This window comes from Bos indicus x Bos taurus, chromosome 1 (assembly GCF_003369695.1).
Source record: "Bos indicus x Bos taurus breed Angus x Brahman F1 hybrid chromosome 1, Bos_hybrid_MaternalHap_v2.0, whole genome shotgun sequence".
Classification (NCBI taxonomy): domain Eukaryota; kingdom Metazoa; phylum Chordata; class Mammalia; order Artiodactyla; family Bovidae; genus Bos; species Bos indicus x Bos taurus.
This window is the reverse complement of record NC_040076.1, coordinates 139,526,380-139,545,686: the sequence shown is the minus strand read 5'-3', so window position 1 is coordinate 139,545,686 and position 19,307 is coordinate 139,526,380. Positions and strand designations below refer to the sequence as shown.

At 45.3% G+C, this 19,307-nt stretch overlaps 1 protein-coding gene across 1 annotated transcript in view; it reads left to right on the top strand.

The window, feature by feature from the left end:
• DSCAM (DS cell adhesion molecule) overlaps nt 1-19,307 on the top strand; it is an 859,941-nt gene that overhangs the window by 825,472 nt on the left and 15,162 nt on the right. Inside the window, 3 exon segments of the mRNA XM_027551145.1 lie at nt 4,385-4,534; nt 15,290-15,487; nt 17,002-17,304. Coding sequence (XP_027406946.1) covers nt 4,385-4,534; nt 15,290-15,487; nt 17,002-17,304 — 651 coding nt within the window.

The window sequence follows — 19,307 nt, the reverse complement described above, 5'->3', positions numbered from 1 at the left end:
GAGAGGCTGTCAGTGCCACTCCACAGAAACAACATCTGTAATCAAGCAAGCCAGGATGGGCTGCACACTAAGACCCCATCTTGGAAACCCACTTTCTGAGCTCCTCCTCAACTCCACTAAGGACTTTATTAAAGAAAACGTTTAAATTCTACAGATGTCTTTGCACAGGGCATCTTTCTCCATCCCTTGGCACCCCATAGATATCCTGTGATGGTTTCTTTCTCACGGCTTTGGGAAAGTCCCAGTTCCCCTACTCCATGATCACAAACAGACACCTGCAGAACTTCAGCCCCTGTCTGCCCTGAACCCAGGTGTCTCGACTCCTTCTGGCCTTTTTCTACTCTAAGTCCTCTGTCCACACAGCCTGTTTAGATGGTTCTATTTATTCCGGAATCAGACGTCTCATATTTCCATTGCTGCAATGATCAGAAGAATAGCTAACATTTATTAAGAGCTCATTGGGCTTCTCTGGCGGCTCAGTGGTAAAGAATCCCCAGGTTCAATCCCTGAGTCGGGAAGATCCCCTGGAAAAGGAAACAGCAACACACTCCAGTATTCTTGCCTGGAAAATTCCATGACCAGAGGACCCTGGCAGGCGGCATCCATGGGGTCACAAGAGTTGGACATGACTAAGCACACAGAGGGAACAGGGAAATATGGACAAACAAGAGCCCCCTGATCTTGCCCCTAGAGTCTCCCTAAACACATGAGGCTCCCTTCTGAAGTTTACTAGTTAGGTCCTTGTATCACTCAGACGTGTCTGACTCTTTGCAACCCTATGGACTGTAGCCCACCAGGCTCCTCTGTCCATGGGATTCTTGAGGTAAGAATACTGGAGTGGGTTGCCTTGGTCCTTAGAGCATCCCAGTTATACTGGGTTGTTTAAATATGGCTATTAAATCCTTGGGCTTCCTAGGTGGTGCTAGTGGTAAAGAATCCGCCTGCCAGTGCAGGAGACACAGGAGATGTGGGTTCGATCCCTGGGTTGGGAAGATCCCCTGAAGAAGGAAACGGCAACCCACTCCAGTATTCTTGCCTGGGAAATCCCATGGAGGATTTCCTGGTGGAGGAGCCTGGTGGGCTACAGTCCATGGGGTCACAGAGAATTGAACATGACTTAGTCACTAAACAATAAGAATAATTAAGAGCTCTTTAAACAATCACATCCTTTATATGTACTTTATATGCATTTATTTAACTCATTCCTCTCAATGCACATAGGAAAACTCCTTAGGAACAGGGACTTCAAGAAGTTCTGTAGCTTGAAGGTCACACGGACAGGAGCGGAACCAAAGCAGAGCCCCCTTCTGGCCCCCTGCTTCACCTTCGGTGGCTATCACCTGCTTCCATATCAACAAGGCTACCTCCCAGAACCCCTCCCCTTAGAAGTATGGCTGGACCCCCCTGGTATCCATGGAAACAGACTCTGAGGCAGGTTTCCTAGGCTGCCCCTTTTCAAACTTCACTCTGTGTTTGTTCTGGAAAATGTTTGTTGGCACTCCATCCCAGGACAGCCCTTCTCTGTGGTTTGACTAAAGCGACCCACCTTCTGGCATGGACCCTTGATCCCTCCCGCCAGGAAGACAGTTTTAACAGGCCAGACCCCTCCATAGCCCTTTGTCCCCACCCTGCCCTGTATTGTCTCTAATAGAAGAGCAGAAATATCTGACCTCATGGCTCCTAAATTCTGAGGCCTGGGATGCCGTTGCTGGATTCAAGGTTGCTTCAGGCATAACAGCACTTAGCACAGCTCAGTCAAGTCCAAGGTGGTGGCCCTCGATCAAATACTGCCGTGTTGTCTGAAGACCCATCCTGAAGTACCTGAGATTTCATCAGTTGGCTCAGATCAGGCAAGGCTCCGTGTGTGGCTTCTCATGACCTTTCCTATAGTATATACGGAATCTCTATTATCAAACCTACTGAATTGAGCTTTAAAACTAAGATTTCCTTAAAATAGATAATTAACAAGGGCCTACTATATAGCACAGGCAACTCTGCTCATAACTCATAATTACCCTCACAGGAAAAGAATCTGAAAAGGACTGGATATGTGTCTATAAGTGAATCACTTTGCTGTACACCTGAAGCTAGCTAGTATAAATCAACTATACTCCAAGATAAAATAAAAATTAAATTTAAGGAAAACCCCTAAGATTTCCTTTCAAGCATCAGTTCAGAAATCAAATTGTAACTCCTTTGACTTTATAATACAATTATGACATTTGCTAACTATTCCTCACTAGACTTAATAATTCTACCTATGGCTGATAAAATAGATCACTGGGCGGATCCTGGGAGTGGTGTGTCACCTCCCAGTAGCTGGTCACTGCCGACCCAACAGCAGAGAAAGGTCTGCCTGTCGCTTCTGTACATAGCAACGACCCTTCACCCGAGATGCACCATAATTGTGGCAGGATTGTCCATCACCAAGAGTCGTTTACCTCCCAGTGGCACCTGACAGTTGGTTGATGGCATTTTCTAGTTATTGAGGACGTAGAGACGTGATGCTTTCAAACGCTCTGGGCTCTGCCTACAAGGATCTGATATGGGAGTGCCATTAATTTCTAGCCGGAATGGATGGCCAACCTCAAAAACAGATAGGCACTTGAAATGCCCCATTAAAACTGCACACCCAACCCCACAGGTCCTCTGTATGTTCTTAGCAGGTCTGTATGCTAGAAACCACAGCACAGTGTTAGGGATCTAAACAAAGGTAGGTGTGGGGCCTCTGATACTGGTCCAGTTGTAAGAACCTGTCTCCAGGGGAAGGCAGCCCTGTTAGAGGGTGTGGAGGGGTGGCTGCTGAGTCCTGGCTCCCATCGTAGCACCAGCCTGGCTACACCATACGCTGGGTGCCACCAACCTCCTGGCAGTCCTTCCTATGTTTTTCTGCCAAGAAATCTTATTCTGACTTCAAGAGGTTTTCCTCTCCTGCCAGAGCCTGAGTAATTTGATTTTGTAAGGTTCGTTCTGTTCAGAGCCTTTTTTGGACACAGACGTCTAGCAGTGTTGTTTATGACTTTCCCATTACCGTTCCATGTCAAGGCAGCTGCGATGTGGTCCTGGCTGACTGATAATTGCATATGAACATCATCTCAGCCCGTGGTACCTGAAAATGTATGAAAAATCCAAATACCCTAGTCAAAGTATCCCTCGAAGTCAAAAAACTCTTCGGAAAACGAGAAAATTATTACCACAACAAAGTAGTGAAAATCTGAGACAGAACAGCGGTGACACACCTCCTGACCACCTGCCCCTCCTCCCAAAGCATAAAATGCTGTGAATCCATCTGTGTCCGGGCTTCCCTAACTTTCAAGTGTCTGAACCAGTAGGATCTGGGAAATCTGACAAGTGAGTCATTTTGAAAAGTCAGTTACAGAATGCAGAAGAGTCCCTGGAGCTTGGGAGAAGTGGGAAGGCAAATATACCCCAGAACAGTTAAAATCAAGGAATCAGGACACCGAGAAGACTGGCCCTTCTCTTCCCCTCCCCCCACGCCCATCTTGAACATTCACCATCACCCCAGGACAGACCACCGCAGAGCAGTTTTTCTTGTACCACAAACAGAAATAGGGATGGACCACAAACTGCTTATTTACAATAGCAGCCCCATTCCTCTGCGACGCTGACAAGGCTGGTGGTGTCCAGGCGAGCTTTTGACAAACACATAAACCCCAAACTCTGTTAAATGGACAGCCACCCAATAGGCCTCCCCAGATCAGTGTGTGCCTAATGAGAAGAAACCAGGAGAGACAGGAAGCCTTTCTCCATGGTCATTCTCTTTAAGACATGCTCCTTAAAGAAGGAAAACCTATTTTTTGCGTCCTAGAGTCATTCTAATTCAGTGCTTGAATATTTTTTTGTTTTTGCTGGTTGAGATGAGGTTCTTATTGCTGTGGCTATTAACAATAAAGTGGAATCTGGAGAGGGGGAATTGGTACAGATGAGCCTATTTCCAGGGAAGGAATAGAGAGGCAAGCATAAAGAACAGACATGTAGACAGAGTGGGGAAGGGGCGGGACAGACTGGGAGAGCAGGAATGACATTCACACTCTGCCAATTGTACAATAGACAGCTAGTAGGAGCCTGCTGTGTAGCATGGGGAGCTCAACTCCGTGCTCTGTGATGACCCAGAGGGGTGGGACGGGGGTGATGGGACGGAGGTCCAAGAGGGAAGAGATATATGTATACATATAGCTTCACTTCACTGTACGCTTCACAGTACAGCAGAAACTAACATAACATTGTAAAGAATTTATACTTTCATAAAAATTTTAAAATTAAAAAAGAAAATAATAATGCAAGTACTAAGGAGAGAAGTGGCCAGGAAGTCCCTGACTGGGGATAATCGTGTCTGGTTTCCTGTATCTCCACTGTTCTGCAGACGATCGCTCCACAGTCCTGTTGACAGATGCTGACTTCGGAGAGGCCGCGAAACAGAAGTCCCTGACAGTGACACACACGGTCCATTATCAATCGGTGTCGCAGGCCACGGGGCCCTTGGTGGATGTCTCAGACGCTCGGCCAGGAACGAGTGAGTGGGTCAAACGTCATTTAAACTGTGTAGCTGTGGTCAGTGCTGAGAAGGCGTCCGTGGTCCATCCCTGTGCAGTAAAGCGTGGGGCTTCTTAGCTCTCTGCCTGAGAAACAGATACGTGTAATGACGTCTTTGACTGGCAGACCGAGTTGGTATTGTTTGATCTTAGCTGTCATTAAAATTATGTTGGCTGAGGGACTTCCCTTATGGTCCAGGGGTTAAGACTATGCATTCCAGTGCAGGGGTGCAGATGTGATTCCTGGTCGAGGAGCTAAGATTCCACATGCCTTGTGGCCAAAAATCCAAAATATAAAACAGAAGCAATATTGTAAGAGACTTAACAAAAACTTTAAAAATGCTCCAAATCAAACAAATCTTTTAAAAAGTTATATCAACTAAAGCCAGTAACTCTTGGTTTACTATGAAAGTGTTAGAAATTTCATAAAATTAAAATATTAATATTTTTTTTTAATTTAGACAACACAGGGAAAGAAGAAATTGGTTAACCTTAGTGAGCATCTACTCTGTGCCAGGGTTGGGATAAAAAGATTGATGTCATATTTTTATCTTTACAACAACCCTGCAAGGTAGCTACTTACACAGCAGCTCTCAGAGCCCCCATTTTATGAGTGAGGAAACAGCCCAAAATTGTACACGTACTTTGTAGCAAAACCCAGATTGAGCTGTGGGTCTGTCTGTCCTCCAAGCTTATGCTTTTCTCCTGAACCACTGTTTGAGAAAAACATAATTCTGTTTAATCTAGGGATTGTGTTTGGTTTAATTATTAATATTTGATTCCATGTTATATGGAAATTAATTACTGCAATGAAATTAAATCCCCTAATATGTATCTAAAGCTTATTAATTAGATATTCTGGTTCCTTCATAATTGAAATTGTTTGGATGCCCAGATTACTATCTTTTCAGAAGCTTTGATGTCTAGCTTTTAAATCATTAATCACTCTCTTTGCAGAAATTTACATTCTCCAAGTAGAGTGCTATAATTAGAAAAATAAATATTACAATGTAAAAGGCTATTTTTTATAATGTCTGACTTATAAAGCATTTATGAAATGTACTGAGCTTCATGAAGCAAACTGGTTGATTCCTAAATAACATCACACTATGCAGGAAAACAGTGCTAGCCGTTACTGAAATTCACTTGAAAAAAATGTTTTGAAGAACATTCTAAAGGAGTCTTTTATTCCTCCTCTCTATGTCACCTCACATCCTTCCTTCTCTGATGATATGAGTATTTTCTGAAGACATGAATGAGGATCAGCTTTGTGAAGGAATATGTAAGATTAAGAGACTTGCTTTTAAAAATTGCTCCTGGGTCCTTGACATTCTCCCCAGCTACAAATTTTTCCATCACAATCCTTCCTAGTCTGCTTCTGGCGACTTCAGGACCCTACACTACATGGACGGCTGTCTGAACCACTTCAGTCAGTTCAGTTGCTCAGTCGTGTACAGCTCTTTGTGACTCCATGGACTGTAGCACGCCAGGCCTCCCTGTCCATCACCAGCTCCTGGAGCCTACCCAAACTCATGTCCATTGAGTCGGTGATGCTATCCAACCATCTCATCCTCTGTCTTCCCCTTCTCCTCCTGCCACAATCTTTCCCAGCATCAGTGTCTTTTCCAGTGGGTCACTTCTTCACACCAGGTGGCCAAAGTATTGGAGTTTCAGCTTCAGCATTCGTTCTTCCAAACAATATTCAGGACTGATCTCCTTTAAGATGGACAGTTGGACCTCCTTGCTGTCCAAGGGATTCTCAAGAGTCTTCTCCAACACCACAGTTCAAAAGCATCAATTCTTCGGCACTCAGCTTTCTTTATAGTCAAATTCTCACATCCATACATGACTACTGCAAAAACCATAGCTTTGACTAGACGGGCCTTTGTTGGCAAAGTAATGTCTCTGCTTTTTAATATGCTGTCTAGGTTCTTCCAAGGAGCAAGCATCTTTTAATTTCATGGCTGCAGTCACCATCTGCAGTGATTCTGGAACCCCCCAAAATAAAGTCTCCCACTATTTCCTTTGTTTCCCATCTATTTGCCACAAAGTGATGGGACCAGATGCCATGATCTTAGTTTTCTGAATGTTGAGTTTTAAGCCAGTTTTTTCACTCTCCTCTTTCACTTTCATCATGAGGCTCTTTAGTTCTTCTTCACTTTCTGCCATAAGGGTGGTGTCATCTGCATATCTGAGGTTATTGATATTTCTCCGGTGATCTTGATTCCAGCTTGTGTTTCATCCAGCCCAGCATGTTTCGTGATGTACTCTGCATATAAGTTAAATAAGCAGGGTGACAATATACAGCCTTGACGGACTCCTTTTCCTATTTGGAACCAGTCTGTTGTTCCACGTCCAGTTCTAACTGTTGCTTCTTGGCCTGCTTACAGGTTTCTCAAGAGGCAGGTCAGGTGGTCTGGTATTCTCATCTCTTTCAGAATTTTCCACAGTTTATTGTGATCCACACAGTCAAAGATTTTGGCATAGTCAAGAAAGCAGAAATAGATGTTTTTCTGGAACTCTCTTATTTTTTCCATGATCCAGTGGATGTTGGCAATTTGATCTCTGGTTCTTCTGCCTTTTCTAGGGCTTTTCAACTTAGGGCTATTCAACCCAAGAAAGGTTATAGATCCTGGGGACTTCCATTAGTGGATCCCTGACCTCAGCAAGCCTTTGTTAATGGAGACCTGAGGAGGAGGGTAGGAAAGAGGGAGGGGACATAGGACATTGCCCCAGGAAGTGGCTCCCAGTCTTCTGTATGCATCAGAATTACCCAGAGGGCCCATTTAAAATACTCATTCCAGGCCTCCACCCCCAAGGATTCTGAGCTGCTTTGTCTAGGGTGGGGCCAGGGACTCTACATTATAACAACCACTCTGGGTGATTCTGACGCTGATTGTCTGGACTGATTCTTGAGAAACACTTCCTCAGGTGTTAGGCGTGATCCTGGAGTGCTCTGTGGTGCAGGAGCCTCAACCTGCCAGGCTCATGGCACAGCATCCTCCCTGCTCACCAGATGAAGAACCAGCATTTCTAGCTCTATGTCAATGCTCAACTACTAGAGATGCACAAGGCCTAGTCATCAAAGGTTAAGACCGGAGAGGAGGACAGTGCAACTAAAGCACAGGGAGCCTGGTAGCTGCTCAGTCAGCCCGAGAACGAGGGAAGGCTGACCTGGCAGCTTTCAGAATATCCACACAGACCTGCATCGGAGCCACTAGCAGGAGCTCTGACAAGTGAGAGGGCAGTGGCAGGCAAGAGGCTGGTGGAAGGGGCGAGATGGAAGCTGGTGGAAAGGGGCACGGTGGTGTCTCTCATGGCCTCATGGCTTTCATGGTGTAAGTACAGTGGGGGAGCATTAAGGATTCCTTCATTCAACTCAGAAGGATTTATGAAGATGTTAGTTACTTCACATGTGGCCCAGTGCTCAGGGATGGGGGTACATCATAAGGCACAGAAAGACTTTCACCTCCTCTGAGTGGAGGAAGTCAGTGTGAAACAAGGAATGAAAGCACTTTTCATTTATCAGTAAGTCTTCCTCAGCGATCGGTGCAAAGAAACAGAGAAAAACAACAGAATGGGAAAGACTAGAGATCGCTTCAAGAAAATCAGAGGTACCAAGGGAACATTTCATGCAAAGATGGGCACAATAAAGGAAAGAAATGGTATGGACCTAACAGAAGCAGAAGATATTAAGAAGAGGTGGCAAGAATACACAGAAGAATTATACAAAAAAGATCTTCATGACCCACATAACCACAATGGTGTGATCACTTACCTAGAGCCAGACATCCTGGAGTGTGAAGTGTAATGAGCCTTAGGAAGCATCACTACGAACAAAGCTAGTGGAGGTAATGGATTTCCAGTTAAGCTACTTCAAATCCTAAAAGATGATGCTGTGAAAGTGCTGCACTCAATATGCCAGCAAGTTTGGAAAACTCAGCAGTGGCCACAGGACTGGAAAAGGTCAGTTTTCATTCCAATCCCAAAGAAAGGCAATGCCAAAGAATGCTGAAACTACCGCACAATTGCACTCATCTCATGCTAGTAATGTTCAAAATTCTCCAAGCCAGGCTTCAACAATACATGAACTGTGAACTTTCAGATGTTCAAGCTGGATTTAGAAAAGGCAGAGGAACCAGAGATCAAATTTCCAATGTACGTTGGATCATCAACAAAGCAAGAGAGTTCCAGAAAAACATCTACTTCTGCTTTGTTGACTATGCCAAAGGCTTTGACTGTGTGGATCACAATAAACTGTGGAAAATTCTGAAAGAGATGGGAATACCAGACCACCTGACCTGCCTCCTGATAAATCTGTATGCAGGTCAAGAAACAGTAGTTAGAACTGGACATGGAACAACAGACTGGTTCCAAATTGGGAGAGGAGTTTGTCAAGGCTGTATATTGTCACCCTGTTTATTTAACTTATATGCAGAGTACATCATGAGACATGCTGGGCTGGATGATGCACAAGCTAGAATCAAGATCACTGGAGAAATATCAATAACCTCAGATATGTAAATGACACCACTCTTATGGCAGAAAGTGAAGAAGAACTAAAGAGCCTCTTGATGAAAGTGAAAGAGGAGAGTGAAAAAACTGGCTTAAAACTCAACATTCACGTTTATACCTGTGGTGGATTCATGTTGATATATAGCAAAACCAACACAATATTGTAAAGCTAAAAAATTAAAAAAAAAAAAAACTCAATATTCAGAAAACTAAGATCATGGCATCTGGTCCCATCATTTCGTGGCAAATAGATAGGAAACAATGGAAATAGTGGGAGACTTTATTTTGGGGGGGTTCCAGAATCACTGCAGATGGTGACTGCAGCCATGAAATTAAAAGATGCTTGCTCCTTGGAAGAAAAGTTATGACCAACTTATACAGCATATTAAAAAGCAGAGGCATTACTTTGCCAACAAAGGTCCATCTAGTCAAAGCTATGGTTTTTCCAGTAGTCATGTATGGATGTGAGAGTTGGACTATAAAGAAAGCTGAGTGCCGAAGAATTGATGCTTTTGAACTGTGATATTGGAGAAGGCTCTTGAGAGTTTCTTGGACTGCAAGGCGATCCAACCAGTCCATCCTAAAGAAAATCAGTCCTGAATATTCACTGGAAGGACTGATCCTGAAGCTGAAACTCCAATACTTTGGCCACCTGGTGTGAAGAAGTGACTCATTGGAAAAGACCCTGAGGCTGGGAAAGATTGAAGACAGGAGGAGAAGGGGAAAACAGGATGAGATGGTTGGATGGCATCACCAACTCAATGGACATGAGTTTGAGCAAGCTCTGGGAGTTGGTGATGGACAGGGATGCCTGGTATGCTGCAGTCCATGGGGTCATAAATAGTTGGACACAACTGAGTGACTGAACTGAACTGAACTCAACAAGGAAAAATTAGAACAGCATGATGGGATGATGAGTCAGCAGTGGGGTTATGGGGACCAGGCAGGATTTGCAGTTAGAAGTGTTTCTATGTACACAGTCGCATCCTCCCTCCACCCCCAACCCCCAGGGCCAGGACACTTTGCAGATACTTAATGGTGATTGCATCCATGAAATTAAAAGACACTTACTCCTTGTAAGGAAAGTTATGACCAACCTAGATAGCATATTAAAAAGCAGAGATATTACTTTGCCAACAAAGATCCGTCTAGTCAAGGCTATGGTTTTTGCTGTGGTCATGTATGGATATGAGAGTTGGACTGTGAAGAAAGCTGAGCACCGAAGAATTGATGCTTTTGAACTGTGGTGTTGGAGAAGACTATTGAGAGTCCCTTGGACTGCAAGGAGATCCAACCAGTCCATTCTAAAAGAGATCAGTCCTGGGTGTTCATTGGAAGGACTGATGCTAAAGCTGAAACTCTAATACTTTGGCCACCTCATGCAAAGAGTCGACACACTGGAAAAGACTCTGATGCTGGGAGGGATTGGGGCAGGAGGAGAAGGGGATGACAGAGGATGAAATGGCTGGGTGGCATCACCGACTCGATGGACATGAGTTTGAATAAACTCCAGGAGTTGGTGATAGACAGGGAGGCCTGTCGTGCTGCGATTCATGGGGTCGCAAAGAGTCAACACAACTGAGCTACTGAACTGAACTGAACTGAAGGTAGCTCGAATGGTAAAGAATCTACCTGCAATGCAGGAGACCTGGGCTCGATCCCTGAGTTGGGAAGATTCCCTGGCGAAGAACATGACATTCCACTCCAGTATTCTTGCCTGGAGAATTCCATGGACAGAGGAGCCTGGGAGGCTACAGTCCCTAGAGTCGCAACTGAGCAAGTAACACTTTCTTTTTCTCGAGAGTTATCATTACTTTGGGGAACCTGAATACACTTTTTTACTTACAAGAGTGCAAGGGTACAAAGATGTGTGATCACTGTTAGAGATCACCCGGGTGTGTTTTGTCATATTTACCTGGACATCATGCATCCATTGTCACTCATTCTTTCATGCAAAGAGTGTTCACCAAGCAGCCCAGGCACATGCAGGGCTGGACTAGTAGACAAATAAGACATGTCCCCCTGCACCCCTCACCTCTGTCTCCCCTAGTTACTACCAGTCAGTGCCTTTCTGCATTCCTGGCATTCTCCAGCATTTTATGCTGTTGTTTTTGTTCCGTCGCTAAATTGTGTCCAATTCTTTGTGACGCCACAGGTGGCAACAACCTAGGCTCCACTGTCCAACATCTAGTTCTGTGATTTTTCATGGCTATTTCTGGTCAAGTTCTCTAAAGTGAATTTCTAGCCTTCCTGGTCCACCTACCAAATCTCCCATCATCATCTTCATTAAACAGGATGCTCTCCATCCCTGGTCAAGTGTTTGTCACTCAGGAATCACGGGTTCGGTCCCAGGTTGGTTGATTCCTCCCACATGCCTGCAGTTCACTAGCTGGTTAATCTCACTCACATCTCTCGACAGTGTTGATGGTGGGTGAGGTCATCACCCCAGTCCCAGAGAGGAAGGCAGTGGGCACTTGGTGAGGTCACAGCCCTCAAGGAGTGATGCTGCACCAGTTTCAGAGGAGCTCACCCCAAAACCCCACTCTCAACCCCTCCACACTGCCTCTAAGCAGAGACGATGCTTCCAATAGGACCTCCAGGGAGGAAAGTCACTTCCCATATATATAAAATAAGAAGAGTTTACAACATGGATTGAATGTTTCCTGTTGTGACTTAAAAAAAAAAATGTGCCACACTCCATCACCTATCCTGGTACTCAACATACAGCGGAAAAGTACCTGATGGGGATGAAGAGTCTAGGGTGTGAATCATAAATATTTATTCTTTAAATGATAGGAATATTCAGCCCCCTCCTCATTACATTCTCTCTATGAGACAACTGGTAAATTCATCCTACAAAGCCGAGGCCTCAGCATCTGAAAAAGTCAAAAACCAGTGGCAGGGAGTACAAGCCGATTAATCCCACAATTGCGGTCCACATGGCATGTTTTATAACCCTATTATCTGCCAAATCCTCTCTTATCCCAAGTTCAAGATAATTAAAATAATTTGATTCAATGGGCAGAAGCTTAATAATTCCAGTTCAGACCTGGTGTTGAAAGGCCAAGAGTTATTTATATCACTTACACCCTATCATTGATTGCTTAGCAAGCATGGTACCTCATCACTGGAATTTATTTATAATGTTGAGGTCCCAGATAAACTACTTTCCATGCAGAGGCAGTAAACCCCAACATTTATTTGGTTAATAGATTAACTAGGAAGATGTACAAAGGAGATTACTGAGTGGAACCCAAGTAAGGCTTTTGTTTTAGCTGCTATCTTAGAAACTATCTTACAGAAAAGTTCATTTCAGGTCAGAAAACTTGATGATTAAAAAATGTGTCAACCCCTCTGTAGTATTCTACAGAGTAGTATTCTCTGTAGTATACAGAGACAATTTTGCCCATAGGATGCTTGCTTAGAGCAGGACAAACTGCAGTTCAAAAAGTAATATCATGACCTATATTCCCAACATTATCAGGCCACTGGTAAAGCTGTCTTCATCTAGGAAAAAAAAAAAAGTGATAATGAACAAAATTAACTGGAAAAGACTTCTGGCCTGAATAGTGCAACGTGACCATGGAACTTTCCAGATAGAGTGATCTTACTGGTGAAAGGGGTCTGTGGGAGTGAAGGTTTCTCTCTGGCCCACCGTTGGTGGGTGAGCTTGGCAGGAGGAAGCTCACAGGTGTGGGGTTTGGGGAGTTTGAGGAAATTGTGTCCTGAAAGTGAGACTCTCAAGCTGACCCCTTTTTCCACAAGCATCCACACCAGGAGTAAACTTGATCCCTAGCTGCACCAACAAGCAGCTTAAAGAAGAATAAAAATAAGAACCCTCAAAACTTATGTAAGGGACTGGGTAATCTTCTGGAAAAGATTCATTAGCATTTAAATAACAAGCTCCACTATTTAAGCTCCACTTATCATGTTGACAGTGCCTGGGAGACATGCAGCCTCCTACCAGGAGGTTTTTCTGTCTCTTTGAGGACCTCTCTCCTAGCATTTAGGCAGAGAAACCCAATTATCATTCATACCTTTCTGTCCAGAGAGCTTGGTGCTCTAGCATAACTCATTTACATTCTAATCAAGGCCCCCAAAAATCCTCCAATAAAGTCGTCCGTGGAATTTTGCAAGTAACGGATAAAATGTGTCTGAAAATCAATGCCCCAGAGAATTATGCACCAAGACGGAGCATTTTGATGATCCAGGAAATCTTAAAATATATCGACCAAGCTGCCATCTTTATGCTTCTCTGCAATGTTGTAGAATGATGGATTAGATTCCAAGTCTGATAACTGGAAACTGGCAAAAAGGAAAATCCCGCACTTTAAAAGAAAGTCATTTCACCACTTTCAAGTGTCATGCCCCATGACCCAGCATGGAATTATAAGCAAGCTAGTGTCACGCAGACTCCGTGCCTGACTCTTAGGGGTCCGGCTGAGGACACGCTTGGCCAAGTAATGGGCAGTCTTGGACTGACAGGTGGGGTCTTGAGTTCTGTTCTTATCACTTAATAGCTGTATCACTTCTCTCTGAGCTTCCATCACCTCAACTGTAAAGTGACTCTGGGCTGCATGTATTCATCCAAGGTAGTCTGTGTCCAGAGATCATGGTAGGCTCTCAGTTAATTTTGGATGATCCCAAGATGTACACCCTTACTCTGTCCTGCAGAGACCTGGAGGCTCAGGAGCATCATGAGTCCATGTCATCAGGCCACAGGTTGTCCCTCTGTTTTTTGTTCTTTAGAAAGTGCTCCATTAGTGATAAGCAGTCATCACAGATGGCAGTGTAGAGAGGTAGCCGGATCATTTTTGAAATAAAACTGCCTAAAATTCCTCTTTGAAAAGCAGAGAATTCAAAAATGGAGAAGGACCCTATGTTGCCTTCAGGATGGAGCCCCAGAAAAATCATGCCAGTAACTGGGCCTCTCCCTTTTCCACAGAATTCCAGTGTCCAACACTCGGTGCTGTTGGACCATCTTTTTTTTCTTAGCTAAGAGCTGAGCTAAGAACTCCATCTACCCACTTGACCTCTTGCCTCTGTTCCCAGACTTAGAGATGATGAAACCCACCTGGCTTCAGCCTGTGTGTCCATAAATCTCTGTGTTTCTGAAGATGGCAGAGCCGGGACATCCAAACATGCATGAACCCTTTGTTCTCCACATCGAATCACCCAAGTCATCGTCAGAGTTCAGACAATCACGTTGAAGAGATGCTGCCATATGCAAAGGGATAAGAGAGTGTTTGGACAAAAATGGATCTTCCCTCTCCCCTGCTCTAGAGTACTGCAATTTAGTTGATGAACAACAGTCATACTTGAGGCAGTGAGTTAATATTAGACAGCAATCTATACAGGAGACCCCTGCTTCCTTTCCTAGAGCTGCTGTTAAAAACATGTCACAAACTGCCTGGCTTTTTTTTCTTTTTTGGTGTGGCTTTAAAGAACCAGAATTGATGTTCTCACAGTCCCACTAGCAACAGGTCCAAAATCAAGGTGTCAGCAGGCCACACCCCCTCTGAAGCTGGTAGGGGAGGACCTTTCCTTGCCCCTTCCCAGTGTGTGGTGGTGGTCTCCGAGCTCCTCAGTCCAGCTGCGGCTGTTGATCTCTGCCTCCATCACCCTCTCCTCCTTGTCCATCTCCTTGTCTTGTAAGGACGCCAGTTATGTTAGCCCCAGAAGGCACCCTACTCCAGTCTGGCCTCATCTGAACTAATAGCAAAAGCAGTGACCCTACTTCTAACTACGATCACCAGCTGAGGTTCCGGGCTCAAGATGTGGACATATGAATCTTTTTGAGGGAACAGAGTTCAACCTGTAAGAATACCTGGAGGTAATACTATAGCAAGGAAGCCCCATTAGTGCATACACGGTCCAACTCTCTCCTTTTACAGAAGGTGGTGATTCTTAAGAAGTTTAAGTGATATGAGGGGTGTCATGAAACTATTACGAGCCCAGAGTAAGACTCAAATTCATAACTCTTGAGTCCAAATCTGATGTTCTTTCTCTACAGGGATTGTTTAAGTGCTTAAGTATCACATGAGTGCTTCAGACCCTAGGGGAAAGGAAACCAGTGCTCCATACAGGGCAATCAGAGAGAGCTTCCCGGAGGCAGCGTGAGTGGATCATAGAGCTGAATCGGGAGCACCCCACTCCACACCTTGATCACAGCCGACCACCCTCCCAAAGACAAACATAGACTTTGTTCTGGTTCTTCCCAGATCCCACCACCAGGAGGAATGCCAAGGCTGGGCCCACAGCGAGGAACCGGTATGCCAGCCAGTGGACCCTCAACAGACCCCACCCCACCGTTTCAACACACACCCTCACCACCGACTGGAGGCTGCCAACGCCCAGGGCCGCAGGCTCAATGGACAAGGAGAGTGACAGCTACAGCGTCAGCCCCTCACAAGACACAGGTAGGGCCTGCCTGCTGCCTCCTCCCTGAATGAGCAGGACTACACTCTGAGTTTCAGGGCCCTACCTGCACCCTTTCAAGGTCACTTTCAACTTGCTGGACCATTGACCTGACGGGTACCGATGAAGCTGTACTTCATTGGCCAAATCTAGGGTCCAGCCAAGTCCGCAAAGCAAAATCAAAAGAATCTATGTTGCAGGCATCCCGAATCTCAGACTCACACTGCTCCCTCTGCCCTTCACTCCTGCTCTGCTGAGAGAAACACAGAAGTTTCTACGTGTTCTCCCATGATTACAATCACCCTGATTATACCTTAAGAGGGTGTGTGGCCCACTCCCATCTCCAGGATTAAGACTGGACTTGAAGTTGCATGACAAGGTCACAGCACCCTGGATGGGGAACATGGCTGATCCATTTGACAATGAAACAGGGCTTGATTATCTGTCTGTCCCACTCGCCAAGACCTCACCCTAGAGGGAAGACAGAGCCTAAGAATAGCACTGCGTTGCCCACCCTCCCTCCAATCTAAAATTTTGAAAAGAAATTCTATCTAAACTTAATAGCTGTAGGAAATTTTCATACTCATTTTCTTTTGTTCTGGATGATATACTTCAAAAATAGTCTTCCAGAGGTGGAGCATCACCACGTACATTTATTTTTATGGCAGTTATTTCTCTTACAAGAACCTCAGAGTTCCACTGAGGTGACTTCAGAACTTTTGAGTGGGTTTAAAATCTAGAGAGTCCTCTTACCCAAAATGTACCTTTTAGGGTTCTGGCAGGTCTCTGGTCCCCATAAAGGGTGAGCCTTAAACACAAAGGATGTGCCCCAGGGTTCAGCTGCGATTCTGCCTAGTGACCAATTCCATGCAGTTACATGTTCATTGCTAAGGACTGGCCTGTATTCCTGCCCCACGGAGGCCAGAGGAGCTGAACACAGAGCTCAGATCGTTCCTGACAATGAAAGTGTCGCTGTGGCCCAGGAAGACTTGCAGAGCAGGGAGGGGCGTATTCATGCATATTGCATTCCCACCTGTCTTGAATCCGCCTGCAATGCAGGAGACATGGGTTTGATCCCTGAGTTGGGAAGATCCACTGGAGGAGGAAATAGCAACCCACTCCAGTATTCTTGCCTGGAGAATCCCATGGACAGAGGAGCCTGGTGGGCTATAGTCCACGGAATCCCAAGGAGTCAGACATGACTGAGCAACTAAACAACAAGCCAGCTGTCTTAATTAAAAGCAGAAGTTTTCAGGGGGGTATATTACTGATCTATGGCAATGTCCCATACTGGGGACAGGTGCCTCCAGCAAGTCAGTTGAAGCCCTGAAGCCACATGGCTGAGGCTCATGAAGGTGGCCTCACAGTGACAAAGGCAGTCCTCAGATTAAGACCCAGGACTCCTGTCCGGCTGCCCAGTGGTGGGGAGAACCAGCCACAGGTCCCCATCACCACCCGGTCAGTGCAGACTCCCAGTGACGACTCATCATCTCGTTTTCTCTTTTTCATGGCACAGATCGAGCGCGAAGCAGCATGGTCTCCACAGAAAGTGCCTCCTCCACTTATGAAGAACTGGCCAGGGCCTATGAGCACGCCAAGATGGAAGAGCAGCTGAGGCACGCCAAGTTCACCATCACAGAGTGCTTCATCTCAGACACATCGTCCGAGCAGTTGACGGCAGGGACAAATGAGTACACAGACAGTCTGACCTCCAGCACCCCTTCGGAGTCAGGGATCTGCAGGTTCACCGCCTCTCCCCCCAAACCTCAGGATGGAGGACGAGTGATGAACATGGCAGTTCCAAAGGCACATCGGCCAGGTGAGACGAGACACGCCTGGACCAGTGTCGGGGAAGCACGTCTTCCCAAGACACACTCTTCCGCTGTGAAAGCCTTGTTGGTGTTTAGACTAGTCTTCTGTTTATTGATTGCTGAACCATGTACCACCCCAAAGCCTAGAGGCTTACAGCAACAATGATCATTTATTTCATGTATGAATCTGAAATTGAGTCAGAGCTTGATTGGGACACACATATCCATTCCAGCCGTGTCCATGGGGAACCCCAGTTAGGTTGGAGAAGACATGTTCAGTCACTAACCTGGAGGGTAGGTTCTGGCCATGTCCTCCCAACACAGGTTTCTCCATGATCTGGCTTATGCTTCCTCCTGTCTAAGAGCCAGTGTCCCAAGAGATGGACAGTGGAAATAGCCATTTCCTTAAGCCTGGGCCTGGAAACTGATGCAGCACTTCTGCCATATACTGTCAGTCAAGTGATCACAAAGCTCTGGGAGCCCAGGGTCTAAGAAGGGAGTTCTCTGCTGCTTGAGAAGTATTGAAAATTGGGGGTGAGGGTTTTAGAAGGACAGCAGTCTTACCAGTGAGCCAGCCTCTGTAAATTGGCTTCACTGAGTCACCCAAAATGACAGTAAATGGCTGGTATCAGGTTGGCAATACGTTGGTGTCTGCCTTGATCAGTAGAGTGAGTAGAAGCTGCAAACCTTGAGGCCTGCAGGGCCTGGCAGATCCTGTGAATGAGTGAAGAGGGTGACGAGCAGAGCAAAGGGAGGGATAGAGACATGGAGAACTCAAGAGTTCAGTGACTGTAGAGGAAAAGGACTCCAGCAAACTCCTGCCAACTGATCCTGAGTGGAAATGGGGGCCTGTAAGAGGAGATTCTCAAAGGGAGACAGATATTTGGGTTTTATATGGAGACCCACAGTTTTCAAGTGTTGCTCAGATTTGTGCAAATCATCATACAGGGCAAATTAAACACATCTTTAGACTGCATCCAAACCATGGCAACCAGTTGTAGTTCTCATCTGAAAAATCCTTTTTCACCCTGAAGTTCCTGTCTATAGATTTGACTTTGTGCACTGGCTAATCCATTCTTGTTGAACCCAGTTTTATTTCTCATTTTCCTATTTTCTGAGCCACTTTATTGGTTCTATTTCAAAAATGTATATCCATTTTAAATCACCATGATTCCTCTGGGCTTTTCAGCAGTCTGCCAGGCTGAAATAAGCTTTAGAAATGCATAAAAATATATAAAATAAAAATTGTCTATCCAGCAACTAATCTCCCAAACCGAGTCAAGATCCACACCAGCCAACTATCAAGAATGATGGCTTCATTTATTTCTGTGCTGTCTACCTCCTCAGGGAGATGTTGTTATTGGTGGGTGTTTTTATCCAAAGGACTTTTTGTTGCTGGCATTTATTTGCAAGGCAGATGCAAGTGTAGGATAAATATCATGACTTTTTTGAGGCTGTACAGCTTGAGGTTGAGGAAGACAGGAGAGGAGAAAAATGAGCCTCTGGCCTTTTGTTTAGTCTTGCTGAGCTGCAGTTGGCTCATCTGTAAAATGGGGATGACATAGACGCCCACTATCTGGGCTTTGTGTAAGCTGTGTGTTGCCTGATGCAGATGTCAGCAGCAGTAGTGGTCGCTTGGGTCTTGCCTGGTTGACGTGCTGTTAGGGCTCCCACAGTGACCCCAGTGATGGTCTCAGGGTGAGGTGCTGCCCCCGACCCCTGCTTTCCTCCTTTGGTTTATTTTCCTTCCGTGGCCCTTGATTCCTGGACAGCATCCACCTCATTTATGTGTCTACCAGTTCAACTATACACTGTGACCAAGTGGGACTTCTCAGGAATTCAAGGATGGTTCAATATAAAATCATTAATATTAACAGAATTGGTTGGGGGGGGTGGATACACGATCATTCAAGGCAGAGAAAGCATTTGACAAAACCCAACGTTTTTCTCAAAAAAATAAGAACACTCCACAAAGTAAGAATAAAAGAGAATTCCTTCAACTTGAGAAAGG